This window comes from Phascolarctos cinereus, unplaced genomic scaffold, assembly GCF_003287225.1.
Source record: "Phascolarctos cinereus isolate Bilbo 61053 unplaced genomic scaffold, phaCin_HiC Scaffold_4;HRSCAF=312, whole genome shotgun sequence".
Taxonomy (NCBI): domain Eukaryota; kingdom Metazoa; phylum Chordata; class Mammalia; order Diprotodontia; family Phascolarctidae; genus Phascolarctos; species Phascolarctos cinereus.
Window position 1 is genome coordinate 307,877,409 of NW_027555847.1, and position 16,362 is coordinate 307,893,770.

The 16,362-nt window shown below is 38.5% G+C and overlaps 1 protein-coding gene across 3 annotated transcripts in view; it reads left to right on the plus strand.

Annotated features, from left to right (window-relative positions):
- Positions 1-16,362, plus strand: part of HAPLN1 (hyaluronan and proteoglycan link protein 1) — a 95,326-nt gene that overhangs the window by 64,119 nt on the left and 14,845 nt on the right. For all 3 annotated transcript variants that reach the window (XM_021007980.2, XM_021007973.2, XM_021007966.2), the window contains one exon: positions 13,934-14,305. In XM_021007980.2, coding sequence (XP_020863639.1) covers positions 13,934-14,305 — 372 coding nt within the window. The remainder of the gene's footprint in view (positions 1-13,933; positions 14,306-16,362) is intronic.

Genomic DNA, 16,362 nt, shown 5'->3' on the forward strand with positions numbered 1-16,362 from the left:
GACTTGCCATTCAGGGACACACAGGGAATAAGCATCAGAGATGGGATTTGCAACAGATCTACTGACTCCAGAACATGGGCACTTTCCTGCCAGATCATGAAAAGACTTTTAAAGGAGTGTGGCTACAGGGATCTGAGATCCTCAGATGTCTTTCCTCTTCTCCTGTCTTTTGCCATCCTGATGTAACTCTTATCTGGGAAAGACACCAGGATGGAAATTCTGTGTATTTCCTTGGTATTTTGCTGTTGCTGTGTTTTTCAGTCCTGTCCAACTCTTTGTGATGTTCTTTGGGATTTTCTCAGAAAAGACCATGGAGCGGTTTGTCATTTCTTTCTCCAGCTCATTTTACAGATGAGGAAACTGAGGCAAATGGGGTTAAGTGACTTGTCCAGGGTCACACAGCTAGGAAGTGTCTAAGGCCAAATTTGAATTCAGGAAGATGAGTCTTACTTCAGGCCTACCACTGTATTTACTGTGAGATATATAATATATTATTTAATATATTAGTTTAATGATTAATTACTTTATTAATACCATAATACATATTATATATAAATACAATACATGTATGTGACTAGCGTGTATATGTATATACATAAGTATCATGTGTGGATGTGGATATATGCATATATATGTGTGTATACATACATGTATGTGTGTGTGTGTGTGTGTGTGTGTGTGTGTGTGTGTGTGTGTGTGTGTATAGTTTTTCCAGTAGCAATGTATGGCTGTAAGAGTTGGATTGTAAGGAGAACTGAGAGCCACAGAACTGACATTTTTGAATTGTGGCGCTGGAGAAGACTTTTGAGGGTCCCTTGTACAGCAAGGAAATCAAATCAGTCAACACTTAAAGAAATTAATTCAGGCTATTTACTGGAAGGTCAGACACTGAAGCTGAAGCTCAAATACTTTGGCCACATAATGAGAAGATGGGACTTATTGGAAAAAACCCTGATGTTGGGAAAAATTGAAGGCAAACAGAGAAGGGGAAGACAGCAAAAGAGATGCATAAATAGTGTCATGAACATGAATTTGTACAGACTTTAAGAGATAGCAGAGGATAGAAAGGCCTGGCACACTATGGTCCATGGGGTCACAAAGAGTCAGAAATAATTAAATGACTGAACAACAACCAACAACATGTATGTGTGTGTGCTTATGTGTACACATATGTACAACATATAATAACACATTGCATTGCTATTCAGACTATGTAGATATGGACATGTGTGTATATGTATGTACATATATAATAGCCTATTTTATGTTTGTATGGATTAATAGATAAATAGATAATCATAGGGAAGTGCTAGCTTGTCCTTTGTATAGTGTTTTGTATTTATATGTATGTATGTGTGTATGTATGTATGTAGAGGGACTGATCCTGTGATTCCACTGGCATGGGGGATTTCTCATTGAGGAAACTCCCTCAGTCAGTGAAGGCTGGCTCTTTCTCTGTAATTTATAGTCGTAGAATGTTGCCCAGAGCACAGAGAGATTAATTAACCTGCCCAGGGTCACACATCCAGTAGGAATCAGAGTTAGGTTGTTCTAAGTCCTTCCTGGTTCTGAGGCCAACTGTCACACTATTTTGCCTTTTTAAATGTGTGTTTCTAAGTATGTACATGTATAAACACAGACATATGGCAAAAGCAAGAAACAGAGCAGATGTGGAATTTTCTTATTGGTAACATAAGCCTTATTTTCTTCCCTGTATCTTCCTCAAGTAATTACCAATAACTTTCCAACAAGTTGTACAGGCACTATTCCTTCTATCCTCACACCACATCCCTCCTCCTTCTCCCCTATCCGGGCCTCTCATTGAATCTCGAACCTTTTGATATCAAGAACACTATTTTGAACCTCCCCACAAATTCTGGAAAACTCTCCCAAAACAGTAGCAAAATATTCCAGATTAGTCTGAAAAGTCTAGATTAATATTAGTTCTTGTAGTAATGCCAACAGGTATGAAAACCTGGACCTAATAATCATGTCAGGCACTAACAGATCCATAATGAATAGGTGTTCTTTTTCCCTCTTCCCTGCACATAGACATCCTCACACTATGTATGAAGTTGATTTGTTCAACAGCAGCCTGGTCCTCCCCACCCTCCACCGTCCCCAAAGACCCAGTAAATCCATTAGGGAACAGAGAGCATCTCTTTTGTAGCAACTCTGCAAGACACAAAGTTGACTCAGCTGGAGTTCTGACTGCTGGCTTAATGGCTCGATATCCCCACAATTTCAGCTCACACATGGCATATCTCCACGGTTTTACAAAATGCCAAGGAGAATAGAATCTGCTGGGTCAGCCCTTGATCTTCTCATATTTAAAATTTTGTTTAAAATGCACAGTGTAAAATCATTGCTATTATAGCAACAGAATTTGACTTTTAGCTTACAGCTTCATATATTATATCCAGAAAGCTGGCTGAGAAGTTTTCTTTTATGTTTTGAATCATACCAGTGATGTCAGTGATATACAGAATACCCAGTAAGGAAACTTCCTCCACCATATATTGCTCCTGGTCTACAATTTATAATCTTAGAGAGTGGCCTGAGAGCCCTCAGGGATTTAGTGACTTGTCTAGGGTCACATTGAAAGTGTATGTATGTGTCAGAGTTTGGAACTGAACCCATGTCTTCTAGGAACCATAGGATTAGAATTTCAAATCAGTATAGCAACAAATCTAAAGTAACTAGGAAAGAAAGGCTAGGTTCTCTTTGATTTCACTTCAAGTTCGTGACATTAGAAACATGAAAAAAAACAATTCTCACTGATAAGCTATTAAGGGGTTCCCTGAACTGGTCTTTTTGGGTTAGCCTAAATGTTGAAAGTTATTCAAAGATTATTATTTTTCACTCTGATTCCCAGAACACTTGCCTTCAAACTGATGGCCAGGTGGTTGGTTATAACTGGTCACCTTTATCATTTAGATTTCACTCAATAAAATATTGATCCTTTGTATTTATCCCTGGGAAGTCACCTTGGTAAGATAAATGAATCATCAAATCCCTCATCTGGAATGGACATAGTGCTGGGGAATGTACAATGTAAGTTGGAGAAGATTCACTTATCACCTTGTGTAAGATGACCTTGTACAGTCGGCAATTGCTCGGCAGATGTCTGTTCGGACAGATGTGTGTTTCAGACACAGGCTAACAATTATGTCCATATCAGCACATGAGGTCAAATGAAGAGTATTTAACTATTGAGAAGCTGTTGGATCAGGTTAGATGAGAAGGGTGGGGAAATGAGAATGCCACCTTTACTCCAGTTATTTTGCATAAGTTCCAGATAGGAGCCAAAGCAAAAACTCCTTGAAGTGAGAAGATTCCCACTTCAGAATGGCTTTCTGTTTGCTTACCAGAGCTGGCCTGGCATCTTTGGCTGGACTGTTTCCTGGAAAGCAGTGGAAACATTTGGCTCTAGACTGAACAAATGACAGGCTCCAGGCACCCTAACACAGGGGTTCTTAACCTTTTTTGTGTAATGGACCCTTCTGGCAGTCTGGTGAAATCTGTGGACCCCTTCTCAAAATAATGCTTTTAAATACGTGCTAAAATGAAATACAAGGAATTATAAAAGGAACTAATTAAACTGAAGTGTAAGATGAAAAGATGATTTTTCCCCCATCTAAGTTCACAGACCCCTCTGAAATCTCTGACAGACCCTTACAGGATCATTGGACCCCAGCTTAAAAGCTTCTTCCCTTAAAAAATGATAATCATTTTCACATAGTCACCCACCAGAGGATGTTAGCACAGCAGGCAGAAAAACTGACTGCCAATTCTCCCAAAGTTATATAAATGATGTTAAGTTACATTGATTAACAATCATGCCATCAATAGAAGACAGTAACTATTTTCTTTAGATAGTAGAGTTCTTAACCTAGGGTCATTAACTTGTGTTTTAAAAATATTTTGATAACTATATTTCCATATAACAAGTTTCCTTTATAAACATATATTTTATTTTATGCATTTAAAAACATTATTCTGCAAAGGTGTCCATAGGTTTCAACAGACTGCCAAAGGGGCTTATGACCAAAAAAAAGTGAAGGACCTCTGATTTAAAGAATTTACAGCATTCCATTTGTAAATTATTAAGATATCACTGTTTTTAACTTATTGTCCAACAGAATTTTGTAGAAAGTTGTCAAGCAAATTCAGCTGAGATTTTGCACGTTCCTGTGACTCTCAAGTAAATTGTCATATCCTTCAAAAAATTGTATATGATCATATAATTTTCTCATGGAGCAAATGTAATCATTATTTGGTTATTTGTAGTGTTCTATTAGTGAAGTCATTCTGATTAAATATTGATGCCCTTATTTAAAACTTTCCACATGAAAACAAATAAATTATTTTTAAAGAGCTCATAAAAAAATCATTTGCTATTTGTTGAGTGCTCATAATTTATAAAACTATGGTAAATTCCTAAATTAAATTTCCTGCTTTCTGAAGATTAAATCCTTTTACCTGGGCTCTTTCTTTTCATTTCTTTTGTCTTTGACTAATTGAGCAGAGGGCATAGTTTCAGGTTAAACCAATAAGAAACACTTTATCTAGATATAACTATTCATAGGTCAGGTTCCTTAATACCCTGATGGCTAATTCTAAAGGCCTTCATTATTAAGTTGAAATCACTATTAGGTGGATTGTCCTTGAACAGGAAGTTTGCTTATTAAATGAGCAGACCTCTTTATAATTCACTGTGAATTTCACCTATGAGATGAGCTATGCAAGATGGGAGAAGGAGCCCTCTACAGTGCTTTGTCACCGATGTGCTCTGTGACCTTCAACAGGTCACTCTCTAGGCCCAGTGTCCTCATCAGTAAAATGAGGTCTTGGGACTCAATGATTTCTAGGAGAAATCCCTTCCTGCTCTCATAGTCTGGCTCCACAGAGCCACATCTTTGGCTAGGACAGAGAAAAAGCTCTATGTCACCTCTTCCCATAAAGAATTGCAAAAATAACCCTGAAGGCCTACTTCCTGATTTGAACTCAGGTCCTCCTGACTCCAAGGCCAGGGTGTTCTATCCATTGAGCCATCTATCTGTTCCCTGATAATTATCAACTAAATGCCTCACTTATCCCTTTGCGCATAAAGGGGTGTACTCTCTTCAGACTCAAGATTACTCATAACTCCACTAAGGAATGTTTTCAAAAATTAAGTCATGTATCATTAATTACAGCTTAATGATGAAGCACAACTCAGGTTAATGTTTAGGCTCCTCTGCCTTCTTTGAAATACACTTATATCACTACATAAATTCTGGGGGGGAAATGTTGATACTAAGAATCTAACACGCCCCATTAGTGAAATAGACAGTTGTGTAATTCATTTGACTGCAAGGAGATCCTTTTTGTACACTCTTGACAATTATCAGGCCGCTTACTATATTTTCTTATAAGCCTGGCATATTGATTAGATGATTTTATATTAAGCTCTAGCCTCTGGAAATGCTGACTGGTTTGACTAGCCATTGTTCACAAAGGGTCTAAGAGCACTATAAAGTGGTGTAGCCAAAGAAATCTGTTCCTATCACCACTTCAAAGGTACATGCAACACATCATTTAATGCAATCTAATTTACCCAGCTGAACCACAGGATGTGACAAGGAACCAGGAAGCTTGTATTAGTCTCTCTTTCTGGTTGTCTGGAAAATGTTCCCAGTGGGCTAGGAGTGTCATCAAAGGCCTGAGCTCAAATCATCAAAGAACTGATTCTTCTTCTAAAAGAATACACAGGGTGAAAAAAAAAAGTAGCCACAGAATGATAAATTAATTGCTAGCAAACTCAGCTATCAAAACTGATAGCTACCTGCCCTGAAGAAAACTGTAGTCATGTACTCATCTCTGCCAGGGAAACCCCAAAGATTTTTTAAAAGCAGCACAGAAATACCACTTTCACCAAATTTTCTGCATGATTTCAAAAAGAAAACCGAATAAAGACCAAGTATTTCAGAATAGAAATGACACTAAATGTGCTTGGTAAATGTTTGTTGATTGATTGATTGATTGAATTGATTGATTGGACTATTGATCTATATAAGGAGAGAGAAACGACAGATGTGAAACTTGGAAAATGGCAAGATTTGGCAACTGCTCGAATATGTTAAGTGAGGGAGAATGAGAAATTGAGGATAACAATTGTTGAGTAATGTCAGTTGTGTCCAACTCTTCGTGATACCTTTTGGGGTTTTCTTAATAAGATACTGGAGTGATTTGCTATTTCCTTCTCCAGCTCATGAGGCAAACAGAGTTAAGTGACTTGCCCAAGATCACACAGCTAGTAAGCGTCTGAGGCCAAATTTGCACTCAGGAAGACGAGTCTTCCTGACTCCAGGTGCTCTATCCACTGGGCCACCTAGCTGCCCTTACAACAACAATAATAGGTAGCAATTATATATTGCTTTAGGATATGCAAAGAGCTTTACAAATATTACCTCATTTTATCCTCACAACAATCCTGAGAGGTAGAAGTTCTGTTTCATAGATGAGGATATTAATATATAAGGAAACTGAGATAGAGAACTTAAGTGACTTGCCCAGATTCATAAAACTAGTAAATATCTGAGGATAGATTTGAATTCAGATGGTGGCTGACTCCAAGTCCAGCACTCTATGTACTGTGCACCTAGTTGAAGTGCATAACATCAAGGTTATAAGCCTGGAAGAATGGTTGTGCCTTTGACAGAAATAGGAAATTTGGGAGTGGGTTAAGGAGGGAACAGATAATGAGTTCAGTTTTCTACATGTTGAGTTTGAAATGTCTGGGACATCAAGCTGAAGATCCAAATAAATAATTGAATCCAACACTTTTAAAATATGAAACTTGAATGTGCTAAAACATCCTGTCAACTTTCTTGATCAGCCTCACCTATAGTCATACATAAGTCATACTTTAAACAGTAACTATTACCCTAACCCACCAGCTCAGATGTAATTAATTCTACCCATGTGGAAGGTGAATGCAGCAGTTTGCTTCTTGATGGAAAACTGAAGCTGAGAAATAGTGAACAAGGGCAGGCAAGAGATATGCTACCCTGAAGGCCAGCTTGCTACAAGCCCACTTACATGGCCTATGGGAAACAGCAATAGTACAAAGGCTATACTGGATCAATAGGGCCAAGTTACCCCTTTGGAGACAAGGTATTTCAGTCAGTGAGGCAAAAAGACTGAGCCATGCATGGTGACTGCCTCTAAAAGTAGGGGCTTTCTTTCCAGATCAGAGGAAAACCTTCACATGAATTGTTCATTTTCACACAAATGGATAACAGATAAGTAATTGTACCATCAGTAGTGTAAGCTTTCAAAGCTGTAACCTTTTTTTTTTTTAAGTTGACTTGGAGTTGATATGCTCATCAGTAATACGGTAGGTCTGATCTTTAAGTATGTTTTCCAATGACACCCAGAATATGCCATTACATCCCCTTAGATTTAGAAATAAGCATATCCTTACCTCACAGGAAGAATTTCCAAATGCCAATTGCTCTGGTACAATAGAGGAATTCTTGTAAAACAAAAAAAAATTTAACATAAAAGTAGAGATTTCGCTTGATAACTACTTAGAATCTTCTTAGCCTCCACTCAAGTCATTAAATATTTATTGAGCACCTAAGTATAAGAAAGCAGTGTGCTAGTCAGTAATAGCTGGGACATTCAAAGATGTGTAACACTTGGGCTTGTGGGAAGACTTATAACATAGGCCCATGTACTGCTCTAGTACAAGGCAGCGTGCATAAAGTTTCATCTAAGAAACAGGCAGCATTTGAAAATTGTTTCCATTTATTGTTGTTGTTCAGTCATACCCTCTCTTTGTGACCCCATTTGGAGTTTTCTTAACAAAGATACTGGAGTGATTTGCTAGTTCCTTCTCCAGCTCATTTTACAAATGAGGAAACTGAGGCAAATAGGGTTAAGTGACTTGCCCAGAGTCACACAGCTAGTAAGTGAGGCCAGGTTTCAGCTCACGAAGCCCAGCACTCTACTCACTGCACCACCTGCCAGACCCATCTGGGGTTCCTTTAAAAGAGGGAAGTCAGCTTCAAAAGTCATATTGCAAAAAACTCCCAGACTGGTAAAGGTACTAAGGTCAACATAAACCAAGATACATAGTCAACAATATCGATTTGGTAGCTATCTGCTGATAGGCCAGAAGCTTGGAGCATGTTAGGGCAGAAGGGAAACTAACTGGGGAGAGAGGTCAAGAGAAGATAATCATGAGAGTTTTACAAAGACCAGGGACCCTACAATTCATCTAGTGTCTTACCTTCTTGACACTTCACAGCTGGGCTGTGTATCAGAGAAGAAAGCAGTCAACACCAATGACAGCTATTTAGAACAATCCCTGGATCCTTTTTAAGATTCAAATTCCGACTGGCATGCAGCTGTTCCTTCTCCTAACAACTTTTTTGTGTCTTTTATTAAAACAGCATGACTTGCTCAGGTTAGTGATGATGGCCCAAGACTTTTCTTCATTTGCTTGAGGTAATAAGTTCTGATTGAAAAGTCACAAAAGGGGCAGGATAGATGCACCTCAGTGCTCCTTCCCTATGTCTAAACGCCTCACATCTAAATCAGCTATCCCATAGAAAAATCAGTTATTCGGCTCCTAGTTATTCCCCCCTGTGTTGCTTTCACTATTTACTGAAGCTAATTCCTTTGTGTTCTCCATATTTCACAGCAGTTTTTTAAAATGATAATGAGAACCAGAGTGGTTCAGTGGGTTTACATCAGTGTTCTCACCATGCCCAGCTTGCTCCCCCTGGAGAAAACCATGGACTCTGTAGGATATCCCATCTTTCAAGTCTCAGTCATCAACCACCTCCAATAGTAATAGCAGTCTTTGTCCTCAGAAATCATTATGGTGTCTTCCGTTATTTTCCCTCCAGACGTTTTTAATGTGCTATGCAGTTTTCCAGGTAATTTGGAATCTCAGTGGCCTTTCTGATCACAATTATGATAAGATATTATTCAAGTGCCTGTATGCATTATTTGGTACTGGAAGGTAACTTGGGAAAGCATTCACCTGTATCACAGTTAGTTTTACATTTTATAATTTTTAAAGGGAAATTTAATCATTCTCTTCTCTAGCATAAAGGTTGATTTTGTTTTTTCACACTTCAAAGGTTTTATAACCATCCTATTGATAACAATCATTTTATTTGAACATTTAAATCAAATTCATCTGGTTATCTTTATGACTGATAGTAGGTTAAGGCAGTATTCCTCCTGGGTGTATTTTTATTTCAACAAATACTACAACTTCTAGACATGCATTGTGACTTAATACAAAAGAACGAAGTCTCGAGAAGAATTTCAAGTACTGCAGTAGGCAGGTTGTGGGGCCCAGCTAATTTTGCCCAGGCTGCCTGCTCTTCACATTTTGAGGAATCTATTTTGAAACTCTTTGAAGTTGTATCCACATCATTCATTATAATTATCTGGGAAACAGGGTGCCCTTTGGAACTATCCAACATCAATACTAAAACCCAAGACCTCCAACTATAGAGATAACTTGATTCAATGCTTTACCTTCATGCCTTCATGAGAACATCTACTTTCTCACTACAAATGTAGAAGCAAAAGACTGTCATGTGATATGTTTTTCCTTTCTCAGAACAGGAGGTGTTCAAAGCGGTAGGACCTCCAAAAGGAGATTTGGTCATTTCTAGAATACTATAAACAATGATAAATCCTCTTTGATTTTGCCACAGAAAAAATTAGATGTTTCAGTCCCTTGCAATAATGTGCCATGTTTGTTTAAAGTTATTTATTATTCTTTATAAATAAAACATCAATACCTTTTAGCTGGACCAGGACATGCTTTTATTACTCAACTCCTACACTGATTTTTCCAGGCTCTGACTGTTCTTTTTTTCACTTGATGTGTGTTTATTATCCCCACAGGGAGCACAGATTGGGGTTAGGGTGGGGGGCTCCGTTAGGAAGGCTGGAATAGGTACAAAGTCCCTGCTCCAAGTCAGACTAAGCTACCAAGAAAAAGTCCGTGAAGATTAGGAAGTGAGTGGGCTTGTGCAATTGACCCCCTGAACCTCACAAAGAAAACCAAATAGCTGCTAAGGTTTTTTGTAGACAAGCTACTACTTAGGGAATATTTGCTGAGAAAACATCTCCTTTGAAGGGATTCTAATTACTTTCTCAAGGGTGCATATGTAGTCTTATGGCTTTTTTTGTGCAGGAAAAGACAGTATATCCTGCCCATCCATCCATCCCTCCTTGTTCAAACACTACCTATTCACCAAGGCCCTAACTCAGCTGACCATTTTGTAATTCCTACCATGCCAAGACTTACAAAAAAAAAGTTTACATACTGTGTCTCATCCATAGGTAGTTGCTGCAGTTGCTATTATCACCTTTTTTATGGATCAGGAAATAGGAGCTCAGAGAGTAGAACTGTCTAACCAATGGTCATACAACCAATAAGCAAGTGCCAGAAGCAGGATTCAAACCTATGTCACACATAGGTTTGTCTCATGGCAACCTGTTTGCGCCTCCTTGACTCTTCCCATGACCTACCTGGTACCATAGTTATTGGTGTGTATGTTTTATCTCCCCTATGATTGTGGCACCTTTGCACCTAGAGTCTCTTCACATACTAAGTAATCAATACATGTTTGAATGAATGAAGAATCCTCTATAAAGCTCAGTCAGATAACTAAATAACCAGTTTAGTTTTACTGAAGATTTATTGCCTGCCTGTTTTCAAGAAGTATTGAGATGGCTTCTAGTTAAAATAATGCAAACTAAGATATTCAGAGATGAAACGAAACATGTGGAGTAGATAGATGCTATCAGGCTCTTGAGAAGGTACATTCATATAGATGGGCACTGAATTTGGTTCTAAATTAGATGACTAAAAAGGAAATTATAGAATTGGCCACTCTATGACTTGGTCCCATGTTTATATTCAGTTCCTCACACAAGTAGGAAGTTCTGTTCTCCTTCTGAGAACAGAAATGTTTCCAAAGTGGTGACCATCATGAAGTGAATAGGATTTTGTCCCATAGGGCATACCTTTTCCTCACCATGGTTTGTTTCTTCTCCACACCAGCTGGTATTCCCATTCTTTACCTCGTGGTACACTACCAACCTAGGCATTCTGCAGCTGCCCTCAGGACAGCCATATGCGATCCTGCCAGGAGACATGGCAATTTGCCCCTCACCCCCATAGGAATTGGAGAAGAAAGTGAACCCCAGGAGAGGACTACCCTTCCCAGAGCACCATTACCATAACATTGCTTTGCTAGGGCCCACCTTGTTCCTCATTCCCCAATGGTGGGAAATCAACCCCACACATCTGTACCAAGATTGTTCTCTGCATAGTCACTATTCCCACCTGTTTTTGCCTCAGGTAAAAGTGTTGTCAGGGCAAAGAATACATAATTCATAGTACCTACCACTACCTCTCCTTCTTGTCACTATTAGAGAGAGCAGAAATATAACAAAGAGATAGGTGAAGAAGAAATAGAAAGAATGAACAAAAAAGAGAAGTCCAAAGAGAAAGTTGAGTCCATTTAGAATATGAAGATTAGCTAGATTTATGGTCATATGATTTCAGTCATGTACTGAATAAAAGAATGTTGAATCTGGAGTTAGAAAACCTGTGTTGAAGTTCTGGCTCTGCCATTTGCTACTCATGTGACCTTGGCCAAAAGCCACTTAGCTGGATTGGGCTTCAGTTTCCTAACTTGCAAAAGGAGAGCACTAGACTAGACGACCTCAAAGGTCCTTTCCATCTCTAAGGCTTTGATCCCTTCATCTGAAGATGCATTCCCATGCACTGAGGACAAATGGCTGCTAATATGTGAGATGTAGCATTGGGGTTTGTTTTCTTTTGTTTTATGTTTGATCTGCCTGGTATAGGAATATATTACACCTGGTATATATAAATGTATTTTTTTTTGGTAAGTCAGAGGTGTACAATTAAATAGTCTCACTTCAAGAACTCTCTGAAGGAGAATGACTGCCACTTTGTAGTGTCTCTGGTATCTTAAGTGCTCAGCGTTCCTCAAGAGTTCTAATGACCTAAGACAGCAAGGACGATGGCAGACTTGGCTGAAAGTGAGCCTTGTGGGCTTTGGAAAGCTTTGCCTGAACAAAGGAAGAATGCGTACAGGAGTTCCTATACAGTTTTTTCATCTACATACCTTGTGCATCCTCAAGGGGCCTTCTCAAGGTCAGAGCACAAAGCACATTCTGTAGTGCTGCTCACCAGGGGAAACTCCAGGGCAGGCCAGGATCTGAAGACAGCAGTTGCTGCCTTTCCAGAAAACTGCAGACCTGCTGATGTTGCAGACTGCAGAGTTGTGAGTCTCTTTTGAAGGCAGTTAAGACCTTGAACCAAGGATGCATGAATGAAAATAAGGGGAACAAAAACAAGAGATGATAGAGATTAGATGACTCTAGAAACTGGCAACACTCCGAAGATTAAGGATTAGAGGGAATGAAAGAATGGATCAAGGAATACAGAAACCCAGACATGAATTTAGTTTTGCATAGACTTTGGCCTCAAAATTTGAGAAACCCATTTTGTATTTTTAAAATATTTGTGCCAAAATCATTCCTTTTAAATAGCTCTCTGGTACTGACACTTTGCATTCCTGTGCAAAGTGATGCATGTGGCTAATATCCCGTGGTATGTCTCACAAAGTTCTGAAAGTTTATAACAGACTGTAAGTGACTGTGATGTGATGGTTAATGCTTTGAGTTCTTAGTCCAGCACACCATTATGAAAACAAGTATTTGCATTTCACACTTTTGCTAGATACCTCACAAAATTATACTAAAGATCCTGTTTTGATGAAAAGGATCAGCTTATTTTTCTTGCTTACTTTTAACAGCTACTTAGCCCTAACCCACCTGTTGACTCTACTTCTTTGCGATATCCTTTACATTTTTAATATTGAAAATTTAAGAAAACAAATGGTAAAGAGTTGAACCTATATGACTTTCAAGCTCCATGATTTTAGAATCCTAAGTATTATTTATTCTTAATGTCCAAGATTACTTAAAGTAAACATATGAAGTAAATATTAGCTACATGCATGTATGTAGTCTTCCATGAGTAAAAGGAGTCTCAATAAATATATCCTTTTATTTGCCTTCTTTATGCTATAGAAAGTATAAGGTGAGCCTGTGTGCTAGGTACAAGGAATATAAGTTGAAAAAATACAGTCCCTGCCTACAAGGAGCTAAAAATCTAATTACATGCATGTAACACAAATACAGAATATTCATAAGTAAGTGTGCAATCCCCTCCTCATTCTACTTCCTCTCCCTCTTAAAGGGGGCAAAGGAGGAAGAAAAAGTGAACCACAGGTTCATGTCTTCAACCTGCCTTTTAATTTTCTTAGGTCTGACATGCCTGCCAAGCATTTATTGCTGAGGGAGGATGTAAACAGAGTCAAATATCAGGGGAGGGAATTGGCCCAGAAAGGGAAGTGGACCAGGATGAGAACAATGTGCAAAAAAATGAGAAGCAACATGGCGCAGAGCCTTGGACATAGAGTTGAAGGACCTGAATTCTAATTTGGACTCTTCTCTTTACTGCCTATTCAACCTTGAGCACTCATTTTTTTCCCTGGGATTCTGTTTCCTCATCTTTAAATTGAGGGGGTTGGACTAGGTGACCTCTAAGATCCCTCTGAGCTATACATTAATGAACCAAAGTCTGTAAGCTCCGTGAAGGAAAGGACTGTGTGTTATCCAAACTTTGTATCTCCCTCAATGGACGGTGTGCAATTGTTTAATTGACTTGAATTGAATGAGTGACCGTAGCTTACAATTTAGAAGCTGATCATCCAAATCTGTCTTCTGTTTAGTATTTGGCATGCCAAATTCCATTTTATGAAACTGTAACAATGGATTAATGAGGCACTTCTGTTTTTCTTTTGAATAACAGCAGAAAATGGCCCCCGTCTACTGGTGGAAGCAGAGCAGGCAAAAGTCTTCTCACACCGGGGTGGCAACGTCACACTGCCATGTAAATTTTACCGTGACCCATCAACTATTGGCTCAGGAACCCACAAAATCCGAGTCAAGTGGACCAAGCTCACTTCAGATTACCTCAAGGAAATAGATGTTTTTGTTTCCATGGGATACCACAAGAAAACGTATGGCAGCTACCAGGGGAGAGTGTTTTTGAATAGAGGCAGTGACAACGATGCCTCCCTAGTGATCACGGACATCACCCTGGAGGATTATGGGAGATACAAATGCGAGGTGATTGAAGGATTAGAAGATGATACAGCAATTGTAGCCTTGGATCTGCAAGGTACGTAGCCTGCTAGCCTGTTAAAAACAGGAATGCTAATAAGCCACTAGTTTTCTTTTTCCCCAACATAATAATGACTAATGGTTGCCATAGTGATAACATCTAACCTGAAGTCCTTGCTTAGCATGGGTTCTTATTTTTCAGTCAGCCTATAATTCCATTTTTTTTCAAGTTTGAAATGTGCACACAATTGATGTGCACATAATGGAGGCTATTTGTAACCAGGAGAAACGTGCAATGGAATTGAATTAGCAATATTCAGAATCAGCTTCATGTTATTTTAAAATTTAAATCCCATTTCATGGTTATTGAGAAATTCAGATCGGATACTCTTTAGACAAGATCCTAAAATTAACTCTGAGCCTCAGAATAATGACTTTTTTTAGCAAACATCTGCTAACATGAATGCGTGTTAATTTTATTCTATGAAATGGTTGTGAAACTAATTTGACAATTAAGTAGCCTCTGGATTTATTTTGACCTTTTGTAGAAAGAGGTAACTTAAAAACTGGTCAAGAATTTCTTAACTATGAATACCCCCTCTTTAAAACATTTTTGTTCATTTTAGCAATGAATGACAAATAATAATAATTATTATTCTTTGACCCATAAACTTTCTGATGTGCATTTGGAGACAGGCTCTTTGCACACATGACTTTTGGACAAAAACAAACAAAACAAAAATATGATTTGTCCACTATTATGGCACAAAAGATTTTTGTCTAATTTATTGTGTTCCATGGTACACACGGGAGTTTCTTTTAGTTACATATACCATCTACAATCAAATCATAGAATTTTAAAATTAGAAGGGAACTTAGCTGTTATAAAATACAACCTTCCTACCCACCTATCCCCAAAAATCCCCATTACAACCTAGTTCATAACAAGTTGTATATAGTAGCTTTGTAGTTTCATGTACAATCATCTTTTTTTTTCTATTCTTCAATGTTATGGAAATGCTTGTTTTATTTCTTAAGTTCAGAATAAAATAAATAATTTTTTAAAAAAAGAAATTACCATTAAAGAGGAAACCGAAATATAAAGAAGAAGGAAGGAAGGAAGGAAGGAAGGAAGGAAGGAAGGAAGGAAGGAAGGAAGGAAGGAAGGAAGGAAGGAAGGAAGGAAGGAAGGAAGGAAAAAAGAAAGAAGAAAACCAGCAGGGAAGGGGAAATTCTGGTAACCCCTTTCACATCTGGATAGTACAAAATGTTAGGAATATTTTTCCCCCTAGAAATCAAGCCTAGAGTGGACTCTTTGCAACTTCTATTTTTGCTCCTGATTCTGCCCTCTGGTGCCACACAAAACAAGCCCAATTCTCACATGACAGCCTTTCCTTGCCCCCCAATCTTCCCTTCTCCAGATCAAACATCCCCAGATTCCTTAATTAGCTCTCTGATCACAAGGATCTAAGGTTCTTTATTATTACAGATCCTCTGGATCTTCTCCAAAGAATGCTAGAGTTAGTTTACCTAAATTTTAGCACAGCACTATCTCATGCTAATTTTCTGGAATAGAGAGATATAGACCAGAAGATGATGTAAGAATATGGTCAAACATTAAGTGAGTACACAACACTACAGATTTCATTTGATGAAGGAAGTATAATGGGACTATTATGTCCCCCCATTCCTAGGACCTTTACTCCTCTTAAGGCTGCCTAAGATTGCATTAACTATTTAGGTTGCTACATCCCATAGGAACTAGAGGCAACCAGGTGGCACAATGGATAGAGTGCCAGGACTGAAGTCAGGAGAATTCAACTTTATGAGTTCAAATCTGTTCTCAGACACTTACTAGCTATGTGACCCTAAGCAAGTCATTTCACCTCTTTGCCTCAGTTTCCTTATCTGCAAAATGAGCTGGAGCAAATGGCAAACCACCCCAGTATCTCTGCAATAAAACCCCAAACAAGGTCACAGAGTCATATACAACTGAAAAATAACTTGCCAACAACAAATCCTACCGTTGTCCCCACCTAGATCACTTTTTTCAGATGAACTTCTATCTACCTGTGCTTCACCTATATTGAATTGATGAAGTCAGTTTCTTCAAAC